The following is a 20,690-nucleotide window of genomic DNA, read 5'->3' on the forward strand; positions in this document are numbered from 1 at the left end:
AACTTCATGGCTATCTTGCAAAGGAACAAGTGTAAGAAAACATATTGTTTCAAGGTGGCTGCCTGCTGAGTTTACACACAATACGGCAATCATCTTTGAATTTTGCAAGTATTCAAAAAGAACAATTTAAAGATAGCCATCCACTGCTATTGCCTTTGCAAATGTTTTTTCAGTACCTGCAAGTGGTAAGTAAGTGCCAGGTGGCAGAAAATCTGCCAAAGCCGGGATGGTGGAGGCGGAAGTGGGAGCCTTAGAGCAAGAGGGTGTGAAAGTGGGTGCATCAGAATGATGGGAAGACAAAGCAGCGTTGCAAGGAGTGCTCTAACATGAAGTGAGCAATACGTACACAGGAGGAAAGTAACAGATCAGGGAATGCAAAGAACGGGTGTGAGGCATTTCTAAGCTGCTAGAGACACTGACAGAAGGAAAGGGAGAGAAAATAATCCCCCATGCACTGTCGTGCAACCAAACTGTATAGGAGGCAAATGGACACAGAACACTTGAAGTGAGAGATCCAATTAACAGTGGGATGAGATCAAATGTGACTGCCAATGAAGCAAGTGACAGAAACAGGAAGGACAAAATAAGTCAATGGTTGAAGTGGAATTCCCAAAAGCCCTCTCTAAGTATAGATTAAACTATATTGGATACAATAGATTTGTCAATGTCAACTGCTAATGCTGTTGATAAGTGAGACCTAAAAAGTAAACATTTTGGGCCTCATTTGGATGTCAGTCAGAAAGCCTCTCCATCCGCCTGATTACAATGAGGTTGGTCAGAATTTAAACTGGTCGGTCAAACCAACTGGCTTCCAACGGGCTCAAAGAGCCCTCAGCCAGTTGTAAACCATACATAATCCCTTATGGATGACGTTTTGACCATTGGGATTATGATGTCAGTTTCGAACGGGCTTTCCATGTTGGGTTGTCCGACAAGGAGAGCCTGTCAGAAAGTGACTTTGGGGGGCCCTGACAGGGCCCTCTTCCCTCTGCAGCCTCTGGTTGTTGGCCTGGGTGCCCCCTTGTAAATTCTTGCCCCGTGCAAAAGGCATCGTCATGTGCCTGCCACACGGTGCAGGGATTTACAGTAACTCCCATTTCTCTATGGGATCTTGTACTGCTGTCAGTTTCGAACCCCCACAGAAGCTCCCATAGTGTGTGGTGGCATTGTAATTGTGGTTTCGGACCGCCGACGTGAGGTTTTCGGTCCCAAAACCGCAGAGATGTTGGTCAGAGGCAACTCTGACTGACATCATAATCAGGCCCTTTTTATCAATCTGCAAACGTTTGTGTGTGTTAAATCTCGATATTTCAGAGTATTGGCTTCTACGATAAATATGTTTGGTGCCACAGTTTTCCAAATTCATGTGAGTTGCATGCCAGCAACATTTGGCTTACATTTTCTCCCCTTCTTTCGATCAGACTGTCCACCAACCACGCTTTTAAAAAATGTTGTACAAGGCATTAACCCAGCATGTGAGATTCACCCTCGTAATTCCAAATTATTAGTGAAAAAAACAACAAAATGTAATCTCCCAATGTAGGCAATTGGTTATAGGTGCCACTTCCTCCTTCTTTCCTCTTTCTGCTATCAAATGATTTACATCTCAGAACCGAACCTTCCCCCACTTTCCATCTCTTCAAAGCCAACATATAGCTCAGACCCACCTTATTTGGTAGACCATCTGCCATGTTTATTGTCTTACTTAGGTCTTCTCATTTCTACACAGTTTTATGAGATGTGTGTAAGCATTGAGCGGTGGCTGAGAGTGTTACACTAATTTAATTTGGCTCGATTGAAGCCATAGAGAAGGAAGTCATGACTTTATAACAATTAACAAGCATTTGTATTTTTGTGTATTAAAGTTTGATGTTTTAACAGTCTGTTAATGTTGTAGAAGCTTGCCATTTTCAGCTCCATCTCAGTGTAACAGATGCCCTCTATTCGTGCCCACCCTTTCTGTGAGCCACCTGCCTGCATTCAAGGCTGGATCAACTAATGTTGAATGCTACTCTGCTTCATTCTATATTGCAGGCAATAAAAGCTTGCACAGCAGGTCTGCTGGTGGAACCTGATAGAAACTTGATTAAGATCGATTGTGGCAGCTTAACTCCGAAGGTAATTGTCCCATCTCCTACCTTGGCTTGTCAAAGCGTAATGTGTTGAGTTGTACAGTGTGTGATTCTACATAAAAGCACATTCAATGAAGCCTTATCTGGAAAAACATTAACCACTAACCTGTTTACTCAACTGTGTTTAAATGAATGGAATTGCAAGTATTTCCAATCCATCCTGCTGAATATCCGTCATGTTGAAACATGTCCTTCAGTCTGTTTCTTCTGGGATCAAATAGATCTCTTGTTCCTGCTTTACAGGAGAAACTCTTAGGGCCATTTTCACCCTCTGTCTTCTCTCTGTTCTCTATTCATAGATCTTCCTATTTCCTTGACTTTCTCTCTAAACTATGTGTTTTTATGTTTATCCCTGTCCCCTGCTCCTTCTATATTATAATACATCTATCATTGATTACACCTTAGTACATATGCCATAATACCTCATCATCTACCAATCCCCTGGTTTCTCTACCCCATTCCTTTACATTTGTACCTCAACCCCTGGCTATACCAAACTACCTCTATTCCTACTTATAACCTCATGCATCTACTCTTATCTATACTTATCACTTCAACCTTGCCCCATCTGAAACTGTAATATATTCACCCACCCTTACCTATATATTGTACCCAACCACTAACTATCCCTTATTTCCTTTATACCAAATTATACCTTTATGCTGCAGTTCAATCCAATACTCTACTCACCTTACCTCCACCTATGCTCTCATAACACTTTACCTATACCCCAGCTACTTCTAATAACCTACTACCTCTATCCATACCTATTTGTACAGTAGTATCTATTCCCCGGTTCAGTGACTAAATATCGAGGGACAAAATATCGAGTACACAAAAAATCGACACCAAAATATAGAGGGACAGAATATCGACTCCCTATCTACAAACAGGTAAGTATTAAAATATCGATTCCAAAATATAGACTGTCAAAATATAGTTAGCCAAAATATCAAATTTTTTAAATATCTTCAAATTAATATAAAATTAATTAAATATTAAAAACAATTAAATAAAACATACATAATATAATATAAAAATGCTTAAAATGTAAACATAATATAAGTAATTTAAAAAAGTCGAGATTTTGTTGGATAGTGAGAGCGTAAAAATTACTATTCCCACTCCAGTGAGTGCAACAGTAGGGAAAGCGTTGGATAGCGTAGAGGTAAAAATTACTATTCCCACTCCAGTGAGTGCAACAGTAGGGAAAGCGTTGGATAGCGTAGGGGTAAAAATTACTATTCCCACTCCAGTGAGTGCAACAGTAGGGAAAACGTTGGATAGCGTAGGGGTAAAAATTACTATTCCAACTCCAAACAGTGCAACAGTAGGGAAAGCGTTGGATAGCGTAGAGGTAAAAATTACTATTCCCACTCCAGAGAGTGCAACAGTAGGGAAAGCGTTGGATAGCGGGAGGGTAACAATTACTATTCCCACTCCACAGAGTGCAACACTAGGGAAAGCGTTGGATAGCGCAGGGGTAAAAATTACTATTCCCACTCCAGTGAGTGCAACAGTAGGGAAAGCGTTGGATAGCGGGAGGGTAACAATTACTATTCCCACTCCAGAGAGTGCAACAGTAGGGAAAGTGTTGGATAGCGGGAGGGTAACAATTACTATTCCCACTGCAGAGAGTGCAACAGCAGGGAAAGGGTTGGATAGCGTAGGGGTAAAAATTACTATTCCCACTCCAGAGAGTGCAACAGTAGGGAAAGTGTTGGATAGCGTAGAGGTAAAAATTACTATTCCCACTCCAGAGAGTGCAACAGTAGGGAAAGCGTTGGATAGCGGGAGTGTAACAATTACTATTCCCACTCCAGAGAGTGCAACACTAGGGAAAGCGTTGGATAGCGCAGGGGTAAAAATTACTATTCCCACTCCAGTGAGTGCAACAGTAGGGAAAGCGTTGGATAGCGGGAGGGTAAAAATTGCTATTCCCACTCCAAAGAGTGCAACAGTAGGGAAAGCGTTGGATAGCAGGAGGGTAAAAATTACTATTCCCACTCCAATGAGTGCACCAGTAGGGAAAGAGTTGGATAGCAGAGGGTAAAACATACTATTCCCACTCCTGAGAGTGCAAAAGTAGGGAAAGTAATGATTTAAATTTAAAATAAGATTACATTAATTATCAATACCGATAAAAAGTTAATTAAAAATAATTACCAATTAATAACAATTAATTACCTTTTAAAAATATTAAGTATCAATTGATAAAAATGTATTACCAATTAATAATAATTAATTCCCAATTAAAAATTAATTATCAATTATCAATACACATAAATAAAAATATTAATATTTACTTTATTACAATTAATTTACTTCCCACCCAATTCCCCTATAAACTCACAACCCACTCCCAATAATAAAAAATACAATTAACATTATTATCAATTAATCAATTAATAAAAATAATTTAGCAATTAATAAAAATTCATTAGCAATTCGTACAAATTAATTACCCATTAACACAAATTAATTACCAATTAATAATTAATTATCAATTAATTATCAATACACATAAATTAAATAATTAATATTTACTTTATTACAATTAAATTACTTCCCACCCCATTCCCCTATAAACCCACAACCCGCTGCTAATAATCAAAATTAAAATTAACATAATGATCAATTAATCAATTAATATAAATTAATTATCAATTAATACAAATTAATGACCAATTAATAATTAATTTAAATATTTAAATATAATTAATATTTAATTTACCATAATTAAATTACTTCCCACCCTATTCCCCTATAAACCCACAACCCGCTACGGAATTAAATTACGCAAAAATTAAATTACATAACATTCATTAGTTTAAAAAATGTAAACATACATTACAAACATAATACATAATTTTAACACATATACTACCATACATAACACTAAAAAAAATTCGATATTATGGGATTCTATATTTTTAAAGTCGATATTATGGAATTCTATATTTTTACATTCTATATTATGGAAATCGATATTTTGTACCCCAATTTCGATATTCTGACCTATCTATATTTTGATTTTCGATATTCTGTCCATTCTATATTTTGGAGTCGATATTCTGTCCATTCTATATTTTGGAATCGATATTTTGGGTGTTCACCCTATTCCCCTACCTATACAGTGAAACATTAAACACTATCTGTACCATTACCTCTTCCTACACCCTTTTTCTGATAACTCTTTGTATACCTCTATCAATATCTTCATACCTCTCCCCTTATCTGAACCCGAGTCTCTCTGACACTAGCTTTTTTCTGGAATCTCTACCTCTCCCTATACTCTAGAACCTCACCAATTATTTATACCATACTATCTCTTGCCCTTTCTATTTTATTATTCCAATAATACAGCAACTTTTGCTCATACATATTTTTTGTGTAATTTTCATGTCTTTCTTGTCACCTATTTCGGGATCTCTTCAAGTTTTCTCTCATTTTGGAAATATATCAAAAAGGAGTTTAACCAGCTTGTAGTCAGGATACTGTTCCTTATTCTAGATTACTTTCAGAAATTTCTATTTTTTGTCAATTATTCTGCAATAGAAGATTCTCATGTTCCACTAAAAGGGAGGTTTATCATATGAAACACTTTTCACAAAACCAGATACACCTTTTTGAATTAACTTGTGGCTCGAATTGCTGTGTATTTTCGTGGATGATTGCGAAATTGTCCATTTTGCAAATGTATCCAACTAAGCTTTTGCATCATTATTAAAATAATGGTAAAGCTAGGTTATGTTATGGATTATTTAACAAGAGCTACTTTTTTTAATATACTACTAGGACTCCTGGAGTGGCCTTCTGGTGCTGATGAGAGATAACCCATCACTTATCTACTAAAATCATGTGTCCAATATAATCAAATTCAGTGCTGATTTGTTGGCTGTAGGCACAATGATTATTCAATTTCAATTTCAATTTTCAATTTTTATTCGATCAGGTTAAAATGATCATAAAAGCACAGTTAAAATACATAATAATAAGATATAATCAACAAATAATTCATCATTCATCTTAAGTAAAAATCATATTACAACAGTGTCATTTCATGTGCTAAAAACTAGAATGAGGTTACCGCATAACTGGCTCAAGACTCTTGGCGACCCTCCCCTTCCATTTTCTCATGCATGCTCATAAAAACGTAGCTACCGAAAAGCAAACCAAGGGATCAGATAACGATTTTAAGAAATATAATGCAACCCGGCATTGGTTAAAATTCCCTTGCTTTAAAATTGAGTTAAGGTAGGCGTTCCTTTTTTTCTCATAAAGCCTGCAGAATAAAATTAGATGCAACTCAGTTTGTGGTGAAAGAATATCACATGGGCATACACTTAAATCTAAATGGTTATATGTTTTTTCTGGATAACCTAGCATCAAAGAAATCATGTTCATGTGGAACCTCAATAATATAAATCTATGTTGTGGCCTGGTGACGTTTACCAAATAGGAGTACCCTCCCTCTATTAATGGGGGGTTCTGATGATATATACTAACAGCGTGTTTCTCTCTATGGTATTCCTTTCGCTTGTAGTCCGCCATCAGTGGGAACATGTTGGTAACCTTTTGTTTAGAAACCTTTCTGCAGTCCAGTGGGTCCTTAAACATTTCAGGGCGGCCAATCTCCTTCAGTACTGACTCCACATTGCTGAGCCATCTAGACATTCTCCGATTGTCCATGCTTAAGCAGCTTTTTATTATTGTGTGTGTCAGAGTCAATGTATCCCTCTGCCAGATTGAATGGGGCTAGTTGTATCGAATCTGCAATATGAGGCAAACCCAGTTCCAAATGTAAAATGTGGTTTGAGGAAGAGAGGGGGAGGCCCACTATAGATTTAAAAAAGTTATTCTCAATGGTTTGCAATATGGTTGGCGCTACCACGCCCCAAACTCCAGCCCTGTGCATTACTGCTGCCTTTACTTTGGCCTGGTAGGTGTTTTTTATTGGTATTAAAGGTCTTGTGCCCAATTTTGGAGCGAAATTTTTAACAGCCGAGGTACTTCTCTCCATCACCAACTTTCTTCCTTCCACCAACTTTGACCATGATAGGTCTTTGTCAAAAAGGACTCCCAAATAGGGGGAAGGTGTCAACCACCGCTATTCTTTCGGTGTCCGCACGTAGATCCGGGGTTTTGTCTTTTTTCTAGCCCCAGCTATGATTACAAAGGACTTAGATTGGTTTACCTTCAGCTGTATTGAATCCATGAAGGAGACATATGCAGTTATCAGGCGTTGTAGGCCAAGCCCTGTTCTGGCGATCAACACTGCGTCGTCCGCATAAGCCAATATTGGTAGCAATTTTGAATCAAAGATAGGAACGTCCCGGGTGGCCCTGGTGAGTGCTTCCTCAACTCCATTTGTGTATTTGGAGTAAAGGAATGGGGCAAGGACCCAACCCTGCCTAACTCCCCTGGCGATTTTTTTAAATGGACGTGTGCAGTCTCCGGATTTAGTGTAGCGGACTGATGCCGCGGCATTTGAATACAGCTGTCTGATTAAATTTAGTATGGCCTAGTCAACCCTCATCCCCTCCATTATATTCCATAGCTTTGCGTGGACCACACAGTTGAATGCAGCCGACAGGTCCATGAATGCCATGTTTCATTCTTCATTCTTGTGTATTTTTCTATGGTCAGTGGTAAATTTAAGCACTGATCCACAGTGCTCCTTCCCTGCTGGAAACCATACTGGGCCTGGATTAAGAAGTTATTCTCCTTAGCCCATCCCTCTAACTTAGAGAGGGGTAGGCGGAGCATAAGTTTCGATGTTGTATCTGGCAGGGAAATTGGTCTATAATTCTTTGGGTTAGCCCTGTCTCCTTTTTTATAAATTGGGACAATCACACCCTTTGACCATGAGGGGGGAGGACCTACCAAAGCTATACTGTTCAACACATTTGTTAAGACGGGTACCCATAGGTCTGGGTTCTCCTGAAAGAAATCAATTGGGACACCTTTCCCATACTACAAAAATGTCAGCCCTATTTTTACTTCCATGAGTGAAAAAGAGAGAGGAGCGTAGGAGTTTAGATCCAAGGACAAGGGGGGAATGCGTGGGTGAAAACTTGGGGCAAAAACGTTTTCAAAATGGGAAACCCATGCCTCCTCATCTACATTTGTATCTATTGTGGGATCTCTGGAATTTTTAAAGTGTGGTGCATTTACTAGCTTCCAGAAATCACGGCTGTTTCCTGTTCTAGCTGCCTCATCAAGGTCCGCCCAAACCTCCTCCTTTATAGCCTTTTCTCTGTTTGTTCATGCCAATTTATATGAGGCCCACAGTATTTTTATTTGGTCTGGAATTCTGGGTCTGTTTTCAAAGCTTGCGTCAGCGCCTTTCTTGCTTTTGTGCATGGAGAGTCAAACCAACCCCTGTCCTTTGGTTTGTTTAATGCTTTTGTGCTTGTGAGTGCCAGCTTTACCGTGTCTAAGATGCCACATAAGGCAGACACCATTTCCCCTGGATCCGCTTCTGGTTCTAGACATAGTAATATATTGTCCCGTATGTTTGATATAATTTCTGGGATCAACTTTATTTTATCAATGTGGGCCCATTTTAAATGGACTCCGTTTCTTTTTGCCACAATGGGGATTCAAATATTCTGGTGATTAGATGGGTCCCATGTAAGTACCTTTAGCTCTAGGTATAAAATGGTATGATCACTGAAAATCGAAAAACAATTTCCTGCCTTTGTGGCCCTTGTACTAAGGGGATTTGTTAATAGTATATAATCTATTGTTGACTCGGCCCCATTTTGCTGGAAGGTTCCCCCTGAATTACCTTTTGTGGGGTCTAGATTACTAATTACTTCCATATTTAGGGAGGCTAGTAACCTATTTAGGCAATTATCATACTCATTGTGGGTGAAGTGATATATTGGATTTCCACCCATGTCCTTTAGTCCAAATATAGAAAAATCTGTTGTATTTACAAGGATGTATGTTAAAATCACCCATCCAAATGACGTTAACCTTCTTATTCTTGATGCTACGTTGGGTGTTATCTATTGCCTTCTCAACCTCTCCCACAATAGAGTGCATATTTGGGCCGAACATATTATTATAAAAATGTATTAATAACCATATCCCTTCCTGTTGTACCTCGATCGTGAGGATAGGGAAATTTGGATTTGAGAGGTCAAATTTTATTACCTTTACCAGTAGGTTGTTTAGAATTACAGTCAGGATGCCCCCCTTAGCCCTCCTCGAAGCAGATAGTTTGGCTAAAGTCTGAAAGGAGCGGTATCCATTTATAAATACTGGCTCTGTTGCCCAGTTCTCCTAAAAGCATGCACTATCATGATCTTGCCAGACTTTTAGTCAGTTATTATCGCTCAGTTTAGAGGCAATACCAGCCACATTCCATGAGGCTATCTTAAAAAAGTTTTATGTGCCCCCGTTGTAATTTAGGTGACTGTAGGCTTCCCCTGATAACAGGGGCCGGTGTAGCATGACTCTCACAGTTAACTTGAGGGTTTAATTTCACTGAATGCAGTCAATCGCATGTTTCTAGGTCAGATAGGGGTGCACATCTATTGACCAGTCTCAAGTCCGGTGTCCTGGGGTTCCCCCATGAGTACCTCCATGTTTGTCCCTCCATATGCTGTAGGTTGCCCCCTGGTCCCAATGGGAGGGGGGGTCTATAAAAATATCCTAGTGGTAACACAGTAATATGGGTGCTTTTAAAAAAAAACATTACCTAATTGCTCTAAAGGAAATCTAACAACAAATTCATTTTTAAAATTTAAGACCACACAATCCCCTGACATTTCTTTCCTTGTGTGGCCTACCCAAGGAACTCTTCTAGCCATAATCATTTGACTTGGGAGGCTCCTGCATCTGCCCCCCACCTCGTTCAGATTTTGCGTTAACCAATGAAGGGCTTTAGACAGCAATTGGGCTGTTGATTCAATCTGGCCCTCCCTCAATGATGGTACGTTGCCCAGGACCAGTACCAGGAGAGCGGCTGCTGGGGGAGATGTACAGTCTGTATTCCAGACACCAAGAGCCCAGAATTTGATTTTTCCTCCCTCCGATAATTAGCAAGACTGCCTCCCCCCCCACCCCCCGTGGGATCCTGTCCTGGCATATAGAGACTGTGTTGAGATGATCTCTTTGACAATTTAATGTATCCCCCGCTGCAGTGGGATGTTTCATGCTAAGGTGGCTGTGGGTGGTTATGCCAATTCTGCCAACTGTGCCAGCAGTTGTACCAGGGACATACCAGGGATCGTGCCAGTGTGAATATCAGAATTAGTAGATGGAGGATTATTCAAACTAGAAGGTGTAGGCGCTGACTTTGTGGGCATTGTAATCAAATCTGTTCTGTGTATTGCTTGGTATGTTTGGGCTCTGGGTCAGTCGCTGTTCCAGTCCTTATAGATAATGTCTGCAGTGCATGAAAATTATTTGTGGCCTGGCTTTCTAAGCCTGCTAATTTATCTTCAATCTGGCTTAGCTTTAATGAAATGGGATTCAACATGGTGGAGACCAATGTTTCTAATCTCTGCCACATGGCCTCCTTCTTCAAAGGGCATGCAGTTAAGGTTGGTTTTGCCGATGCCACTAACCTGTTGCAGGGATCACGGCCCAACCCACAGGAGCGAAGAGATGTTCCCCACACTCCCCAGGCCAGTGCCCGATATACTTACATACTATATACCTATGAACTGACCCAAGGAGATGTGGGGAGAGACTGCGTAGGTTTGACTATGTCGCAATCCCCCAGCCGGTTCCCCATAGTCAAGTCAACAGTGGAAGTAGGCGGAAGAGAACCTGTGGGGAATACAACAGAACAACTTTAGCTGAATGCCCTCCCACCTGAAACATACAAGGTAAACTCAGTGCCTGCTCTATAAAGGTAGACAATCTCTTACCGACTGGACATCTCTGAAAGCAGTACAGTAACAGCTAGAAGTCGCAATGTGGCGAACGCTGGATAGTCTTCCAAGGCTGAAGTCAATAATGTAAATAAAATCTTTACAGGAATCTTGTCACTCATAAAAAAAATGGAAGAGAGTCATAGGGTGTCACAAGTAAAAGTTAAAGATCAGGCTGTTAGAAGCATTCTGTGCTGGTAAACACACACTCCCTATCTGTCAACTTTTGTAGGAAGTCTAGTGTGCACAACACATACTTCAAATAATGTATCTAGCTCGGAAAATAAAGACGCGTACCTCGCGCTTGTAGACAAACAACCAGTTCAAACACAATGTATCCAGCCCAGAAAATAAAGACGCGTACCTCGCGCCAGCAAATAAACAATGTATACGGTGCAAAAACGCTAGCACGTACCACGCGTTTAAAAATAAAGAGCAATGTAGCCAACCTACACTGCAAACGCGTATCGTGAGTCTGAGGAAACAAAAATATCTAATTATGAAAGACAATTCAAACGCGCCTCGCGCGTACGGGAATTCAATGTCTGCAGGGAGAGCAGGTCTTTTACGCACCACGTTCTCAAGGGAGGAAAGGTATTTCAAACACAGAAAGATCAGAACACGGTCTCGTAATGGTAGAGATTTAACGGACTGTGTGCGAAAGGAGCACACAAGCATAGAAAAAATACAAAAATATCTAACCTGAGGTGTAACTGTCTGCGTCGTCGGGTTGGCAGTCAGGCGTGGGCTTCTTGGTGTATCTGAAGGTCGAGATGCAAATAGGTTCTAAAACAGACTCTAATGAAAGTGATACCTAGAAAAAGGCACACAGTTCCTAAGAGCTCAGCAAACAGTTAGGGAACAAGGAAGTTGAGTGGAGGAGAAGGGAGGGGCGTGGAGTCAGGTTCAGAAATTCAAAGCCAAGCACCTGTTCCCTTGATTGGCTGGCATTTAAAGGTAGGGAGCGTGTTCAAACTCCGCCTCCACAATATGTAAGGGACTCTCTATAAAGTGTCTTACTCTTTATAAAACAGGCACCTGAGCAACCTAGGATTGCCAGCTAACTGTACAAGAAGCCAGAGGTCTAACAGTTGGTAATTCCAAGAGGCTTAGATCGCCTAATTTCAGTCGGTTATGCCCCCAAAGAGGATCTTTTTTGGAAAAAAAGGCTCCAAAGATAGACGGAGTTCCATCCATTCAATCTCATGTGCTAGGACTGACATCGCCCTAGTTAGAAAGGAGTCAAGTGTTCCCGCAATACTTCCACCCGGCTGGGCACTCTGGGCCTCGCGCTTGCTCATCCTGACTCAGTACTTGGATGCTGAATATAGCGGCAAAAAATACCAAGCAGCCAATGATAGCAAAACAAGGCACTGTACCTTATAGTGATGCAGTCTTTAGAGGGGGGCCCAGCCCTTCCGGGCTCAGATGGGCATGGACGGGCCCGCCCTTGGCCCGCGCACAGCCCGGGCACAGCCTGGGCGCGTCCCCCACGCGCGTCCCGCACCACAGGTCTGAGGTGTTGTTTTATGCGCACCAAAACGCAAAGGATGGTGGGGAGGGTGGTTTCCTTCCTCATGCCTCCTCCGTGTCAATGCCCAGCAGTTTTCCGAGCTAGAGCGAGCTGCGGGTGGGCAATGTTGTTTTATGCGCACCAGAGCGCAAAGGATGGTGGAGAGTGTGGTTTCCTTCCTCCTGCCTCCTCCGTGTCAATGCCCAGCAGTTTTCCAGTGGTGAAGTTTACATGGCATTCATGCGACTCGGCAGGTCCAAGGTTTTCTGTAGGCACAATGATTATTCAGAAGTTTAATATTGAGAGAAAGAGAGTCCTAGCTCTAGGAGGGCAAGTCTGAAGTAAAGGGTAGCTAAGGAAAGTGAAGCATTCCCAGCTTATAAGTTTGTAATGAGCGAGTCTCTTCAATCTATTTGAACCCATTAGAGACTTATGTGTCTCTTTCTTACTTTTTCTCCCACCATGAAAAGTCTGCCAGAAAGGGATTTCATAATGCCTATGGCAGCGCCTGCCTTGGCACGGCTGCCATTCTGGGATGCTGGTCCGACCTCAGCACCTTCGGGATCTATGATCCTGGTGGAGGCAGCAGTCCTGCATCCGACCTCCGTTATCATAATACGGCAGTCAGACAGAAGGTCTGTCGGGGGTGGGACCACCACCGATGGGCTGTCGGCAGTCTGTACGCCGACATCATAACCAGGTCTGCTAAGTCTGCTAATCCTTGTGAGTGTTTATGTTCCACACACTGTAAAGAGAACTAAAATGCTAAATTGATTAGAACTTCAGACCATGACTTGTGACTCTGTAAATTTGCACTTCAGGTGTTTCCTAAACCCACTGCACTGAACTCAGATCAGCCTTCCTTCATGTAGATAAAGGAATGTCCCCCAGATTCAGCATTTAACACATTTGAGCCCTGAACGTCTTCAGATCTAACAAAAGACCAAACTGGGTGGAATTCATCTAATGAACTGTGGATAGTATCCAGCTGCACAGATATTCCTTAGATTTTTCTTGAACGTATTATGTTGTATTATATTTACACGTTGGCCTTTTGATCAGAGGCACTACATTACCACCATATTTGGATCAATACATTTTATGAGGATACCTTGAAATATATGTTTTTTTTAAATGTTATATTCATTAAGAAAACTGTAAGCAATGACTGAAAACTCATTTAATTTCTACTTATGTGAAGTTACTGTTTCAAGTGAAACATCTTCTTCACTTATATTGATTACATATGTTACATTAAACCATCCCCAAAACATACAGAGTTCCATCATACCTAAACCACTGTACCACCTTTGCACCTAATTTCTAGCTACATCTACCTCCCAATTTCACAAAGGACTTTACTAGTGTATGATTCTATGCACTCTGCAAGTCCTCACTCATTTTGGTTGTTCTCTGTATCATGTGATGCGTTTAAAAACCAATGAAGAGAAATGCTTTTCACCCGTGAGCAAGGTGGAAAGTACACCAAAAAGCTTTAGGTGTTTGTTTTTCTATATCACTAGTTGTTCTGATGGCTGATTTTATGGGTTACATGGATTAAATCTATCTAGACATTCTCCGATTGTCCATGCTTAAGCAGCTTTTTATTATTGTGTGTGTCAGAGTCAATGTATCCCTCTGCCAGATTGAATGGGGCTAGTTGTATCGAATCTGCAATATGAGGCAAACCCAGTTCCAAATGTAAAATGTGGTTTGAGGAAGAGAGGGGGAGGCCCACTATAGATTTAAAAAAGTTATTCTCAATGGTTTGCAATATGGTTGGCGCTACCACGCCCCAAACTCCAGCCCTGTGCATTACTGCTGCCTTTACTTTGGCCTGGTAGGTGTTTTTTATTGGTATTAAAGGTCTTGTGCCCAATTTTGGAGCGAAATTTTTAACAGCCGAGGTACTTCTCTCCATCACCAACTTTCTTCCTTCCACCAACTTTGACCATGATAGGTCTTTGTCAAAAAGGACTCCCAAATAGGGGGAAGGTGTCAACCACCGCTATTCTTTCGGTGTCCGCACGTAGATCCGGGGTTTTGTCTTTTTTCTAGCCCCAGCTATGATTACAAAGGACTTAGATTGGTTTACCTTCAGCTGTATTGAATCCATGAAGGAGACATATGCAGTTATCAGGCGTTGTAGGCCAAGCCCTGTTCTGGCGATCAACACTGCGTCGTCCGCATAAGCCAATATTGGTAGCAATTTTGAATCAAAGATAGGAACGTCCCGGGTGGCCCTGGTGAGTGCTTCCTCAACTCCATTTGTGTATTTGGAGTAAAGGAATGGGGCAAGGACCCAACCCTGCCTAACTCCCCTGGCGATTTTTTTAAATGGACGTGTGCAGTCTCCGGATTTAGTGTAGCGGACTGATGCCGCGGCATTTGAATACAGCTGTCTGATTAAATTTAGTATGGCCTAGTCAACCCTCATCCCCTCCATTATATTCCATAGCTTTGCGTGGACCACACAGTTGAATGCAGCCGACAGGTCCATGAATGCCATGTTTCATTCTTCATTCTTGTGTATTTTTCTATGGTCAGTGGTAAATTTAAGCACTGATCCACAGTGCTCCTTCCCTGCTGGAAACCATACTGGGCCTGGATTAAGAAGTTATTCTCCTTAGCCCATCCCTCTAACTTAGAGAGGGGTAGGCGGAGCATAAGTTTCGATGTTGTATCTGGCAGGGAAATTGGTCTATAATTCTTTGGGTTAGCCCTGTCTCCTTTTTTATAAATTGGGACAATCACACCCTTTGACCATGAGGGGGGAGGACCTACCAAAGCTATACTGTTCAACACATTTGTTAAGACGGGTACCCATAGGTCTGGGTTCTCCTGAAAGAAATCAATTGGGACACCTTTCCCATACTACAAAAATGTCAGCCCTATTTTTACTTCCATGAGTGAAAAAGAGAGAGGAGCGTAGGAGTTTAGATCCAAGGACAAGGGGGGAATGCGTGGGTGAAAACTTGGGGCAAAAACGTTTTCAAAATGGGAAACCCATGCCTCCTCATCTACATTTGTATCTATTGTGGGATCTCTGGAATTTTTAAAGTGTGGTGCATTTACTAGCTTCCAGAAATCACGGCTGTTTCCTGTTCTAGCTGCCTCATCAAGGTCCGCCCAAACCTCCTCCTTTATAGCCTTTTCTCTGTTTGTTCATGCCAATTTATATGAGGCCCACAGTATTTTTATTTGGTCTGGAATTCTGGGTCTGTTTTCAAAGCTTGCGTCAGCGCCTTTCTTGCTTTTGTGCATGGAGAGTCAAACCAACCCCTGTCCTTTGGTTTGTTTAATGCTTTTGTGCTTGTGAGTGCCAGCTTTACCGTGTCTAAGATGCCACATAAGGCAGACACCATTTCCCCTGGATCCGCTTCTGGTTCTAGACATAGTAATATATTGTCCCGTATGTTTGATATAATTTCTGGGATCAACTTTATTTTATCAATGTGGGCCCATTTTAAATGGACTCCGTTTCTTTTTGCCACAATGGGGATTCAAATATTCTGGTGATTAGATGGGTCCCATGTAAGTACCTTTAGCTCTAGGTATAAAATGGTATGATCACTGAAAATCGAAAAACAATTTCCTGCCTTTGTGGCCCTTGTACTAAGGGGATTTGTTAATAGTATATAATCTATTGTTGACTCGGCCCCATTTTGCTGGAAGGTTCCCCCTGAATTACCTTTTGTGGGGTCTAGATTACTAATTACTTCCATATTTAGGGAGGCTAGTAACCTATTTAGGCAATTATCATACTCATTGTGGGTGAAGTGATATATTGGATTTCCACCCATGTCCTTTAGTCCAAATATAGAAAAATCTGTTGTATTTACAAGGATGTATGTTATAATCACCCATCCAAATGACGTTAACCTTCTTATTCTTGATGCTACGTTGGGTGTTATCTATTGCCTTCTCAACCTCTCCCACAATAGAGTGCATATTTGGGCCGAACATATTATTATAAAAATGTATTAATAACCATATCCCTTCCTGTTGTACCTCGATCGTGAGGATAGGGAAATTTGGATTTGAGAGGTCAAATTTTATTACCTTTACCAGTAGGTTGTTTAGAATTACAGTCAGGATGCCCCCCTTAGCCCTCCTCGAAGCAGATAGTTTGGCTAAAGTCTGAAAGGAGCGGTATCCATTTATAAATACTGGCTCTGTTGCCCAGTTCTCCTAAAAGCATGCACTATCATGATCTTGCCAGACTTTTAGTCAGTTATTATCGCTCAGTTTAGAGGCAATACCAGCCACATTCCATGAGGCTATCTTAAAAAAGTTTTATGTGCCCCCGTTGTAATTTAGGTGACTGTAGGCTTCCCCTGATAACAGGGGCCGGTGTAGCATGACTCTCACAGTTAACTTGAGGGTTTAATTTCACTGAATGCAGTCAATCGCATGTTTCTAGGTCAGATAGGGGTGCACATCTATTGACCAGTCTCAAGTCCGGTGTCCTGGGGTTCCCCCATGAGTACCTCCATGTTTGTCCCTCCATATGCTGTAGGTTGCCCCCTGGTCCCAATGGGAGGGGGGGTCTATAAAAATATCCTAGTGGTAACACAGTAATATGGGTGCTTTTAAAAAAAAACATTACCTAATTGCTCTAAAGGAAATCTAACAACAAATTCATTTTTAAAATTTAAGACCACACAATCCCCTGACATTTCTTTCCTTGTGTGGCCTACCCAAGGAACTCTTCTAGCCATAATCATTTGACTTGGGAGGCTCCTGCATCTGCCCCCCACCTCGTTCAGATTTTGCGTTAACCAATGAAGGGCTTTAGACAGCAATTGGGCTGTTGATTCAATCTGGCCCTCCCTCAATGATGGTACGTTGCCCAGGACCAGTACCAGGAGAGCGGCTGCTGGGGGAGATGTACAGTCTGTATTCCAGACACCAAGAGCCCAGAATTTGATTTTTCCTCCCTCCGATAATTAGCAAGACTGCCTCCCCCCCCACCCCCCGTGGGATCCTGTCCTGGCATATAGAGACTGTGTTGAGATGATCTCTTTGACAATTTAATGTATCCCCCGCTGCAGTGGGATGTTTCATGCTAAGGTGGCTGTGGGTGGTTATGCCAATTCTGCCAACTGTGCCAGCAGTTGTACCAGGGACATACCAGGGATCGTGCCAGTGTGAATATCAGAATTAGTAGATGGAGGATTATTCAAACTAGAAGGTGTAGGCGCTGACTTTGTGGGCATTGTAATCAAATCTGTTCTGTGTATTGCTTGGTATGTTTGGGCTCTGGGTCAGTCGCTGTTCCAGTCCTTATAGATAATGTCTGCAGTGCATGAAAATTATTTGTGGCCTGGCTTTCTAAGCCTGCTAATTTATCTTCAATCTGGCTTAGCTTTAATGAAATGGGATTCAACATGGTGGAGACCAATGTTTCTAATCTCTGCCACATGGCCTCCTTCTTCAAAGGGCATGCAGTTAAGGTTGGTTTTGCCGATGCCACTAACCTGTTGCAGGGATCACGGCCCAACCCACAGGAGCGAAGAGATGTTCCCCACACTCCCCAGGCCAGTGCCCGATATACTTACATACTATATACCTATGAACTGACCCAAGGAGATGTGGGGAGAGACTGCGTAGGTTTGACTATGTCGCAATCCCCCAGCCGGTTCCCCATAGTCAAGTCAACAGTGGAAGTAGGCGGAAGAGAACCTGTGGGGAATACAACAGAACAACTTTAGCTGAATGCCCTCCCACCTGAAACATACAAGGTAAACTCAGTGCCTGCTCTATAAAGGTAGACAATCTCTTACCGACTGGACATCTCTGAAAGCAGTACAGTAACAGCTAGAAGTCGCAATGTGGCGAACGCTGGATAGTCTTCCAAGGCTGAAGTCAATAATGTAAATAAAATCTTTACAGGAATCTTGTCACTCATAAAAAAAATGGAAGAGAGTCATAGGGTGTCACAAGTAAAAGTTAAAGATCAGGCTGTTAGAAGCATTCTGTGCTGGTAAACACACACTCCCTATCTGTCAACTTTTGTAGGAAGTCTAGTGTGCACAACACATACTTCAAATAATGTATCTAGCTCGGAAAATAAAGACGCGTACCTCGCGCTTGTAGACAAACAACCAGTTCAAACACAATGTATCCAGCCCAGAAAATAAAGACGCGTACCTCGCGCCAGCAAATAAACAATGTATACGGTGCAAAAACGCTAGCACGTACCACGCGTTTAAAAATAAAGAGCAATGTAGCCAACCTACACTGCAAACGCGTATCGTGAGTCTGAGGAAACAAAAATATCTAATTATGAAAGACAATTCAAACGCGCCTCGCGCGTACGGGAATTCAATGTCTGCAGGGAGAGCAGGTCTTTTACGCACCACGTTCTCAAGGGAGGAAAGGTATTTCAAACACAGAAAGATCAGAACACGGTCTCGTAATGGTAGAGATTTAACGGACTGTGTGCGAAAGGAGCACACAAGCATAGAAAAAATACAAAAATATCTAACCTGAGGTGTAACTGTCTGCGTCGTCGGGTTGGCAGTCAGGCGTGGGCTTCTTGGTGTATCTGAAGGTCGAGATGCAAATAGGTTCTAAAACAGACTCTAATGAAAGTGATACCTAGAAAAAGGCACACAGTTCCTAAGAGCTCAGCAAACAGTTAGGGAACAAGGAAGTTGAGTGGAGGAGAAGGGAGGGGCGTGGAGTCAGGTTCAGGAATTCAAAGCCAAGCACCTGTTCCCTTGATTGGCTGGCATTTAAAGGTAGGGAGCGTGTTCAAACTCCGCCTCCACAATATGTAAGGGACTCTCTATAAAGTGTCTTACTCTTTATAAAACAGGCACCTGAGCAACCTAGGATTGCCAGCTAACTGTACAAGAAGCCAGAGGTCTAACAGTTGGTAATTCCAAGAGGCTTAGATCGCCTAATTTCAGTCGGTCATGCCCCCAAAGAGGATCTTTTTTGGAAAAAAAGGCTCCAAAGATAGACGGAGTTCCATCCATTCAATCTCATGTGCTAGGACTGACATCGCCCTAGTTAGAAAGGAGTCAAGTGTTCCCGCAATACTTCCACCCGGCTGGGCACTCTGGGCCTCGCGCTTGCTCATCCTGACTCAGTACTTGGATGCTGAATATAGCGGCAAAAAATACCAAGCAGCCAATGATAGCAAAACAAGGCACTGTACCTTATAGTGATGCAGTCTTTAGAGGGGGGCCCAGCCCTTCCGGGCTCAGATGGGCATGGACGGGCCCGCCCTTGGCCCGCGCACAGCCCGGGCACAGCCTGGGCGCGTCCCCCACGCGCGTCCCGCACCACAGGTCTGAGGTGTTGTTTTATGCGCACCAAAACGCAAAGGATGGTGGGGAGGGTGGTTTCCTTCCTCATGCCTCCTCCGTGTCAATGCCCAGCAGTTTTCCGAGCTAGAGCGAGCTGCGGGTGGGCAATGTTGTTTTATGCGCACCAGAGCGCAAAGGATGGTGGAGAGTGTGGTTTCCTTCCTCCTGCCTCCTCCGTGTCAATGCCCAGCAGTTTTCCAGTGGTGAAGTTTACATGGCATTCATGCGACTCGGCAGGTCCAAGGTTTTCTGTAGGCACAATGATTATTCAGAAGTTTAATAATGAGAGAAAGAGAGTCCTAGCTCTAGGAGGGCAAGTCTGAAGTAAAGGGTAGCTAAGGAAAGTGAAACATTCCCAGCTTATAAGTTTGTAATGAGCGAGTCTCTTCAATCTATTTGAACCCATTAGAGACTTATGTGTCTCTTTCTTACTTTTTCTCCCACCATGAAAAGTCTGCCAGAAAGGGATTTCATAATGCCTATGGCAGCGCCTGCCTTGGCACGGCTGCCATTCTGGGATGCTGGTCCGACCTCAGCACCTTCGGGATCTATGATCCTGGTGGAGGCAGCAGTCCTGCATCCGACCTCCGTTATCATAATACGGCAGTCAGACAGAAGGTCTGTCGGGGGTGGGACCACCACCGATGGGCTGTCGGCAGTCTGTACGCCGACATCATAACCAGGTCTGCTAAGTCTGCTAATCCTTGTGAGTGTTTATGTTCCACACACTGTAAAGAGAACTAAAATGCTAAATTGATTAGAACTTCAGACCATGACTTGTGACTCTGTAAATTTGCACTTCAGGTGTTTCCTAAACCCACTGCACTGAACTCAG

At 42.3% G+C, this 20,690-nt stretch overlaps 1 protein-coding gene and 1 long non-coding RNA gene across 2 annotated transcripts in view; one reads left to right on the forward strand and one right to left on the reverse strand.

The window, feature by feature from the left end:
• LOC146796217 (cathelicidin-related peptide Pt_CRAMP2-like) overlaps positions 1-20,690 on the forward strand; it is a 106,123-nt gene that overhangs the window by 75,625 nt on the left and 9,808 nt on the right. The window contains exon 3 of the mRNA XM_085628723.1: positions 2,035-2,118. Coding sequence (XP_085484849.1) covers positions 2,035-2,118 — 84 coding nt within the window. The remainder of the gene's footprint in view (positions 1-2,034; positions 2,119-20,690) is intronic.
• Positions 1-20,690, reverse strand: part of LOC146796218 (uncharacterized) — a 103,654-nt gene that overhangs the window by 29,615 nt on the left and 53,349 nt on the right. The gene's annotated exons all lie outside the window — the stretch shown is intronic.

This window comes from Triturus cristatus, chromosome 10, assembly GCF_964204655.1.
Source record: "Triturus cristatus chromosome 10, aTriCri1.1, whole genome shotgun sequence".
Taxonomy (NCBI): domain Eukaryota; kingdom Metazoa; phylum Chordata; class Amphibia; order Caudata; family Salamandridae; genus Triturus; species Triturus cristatus.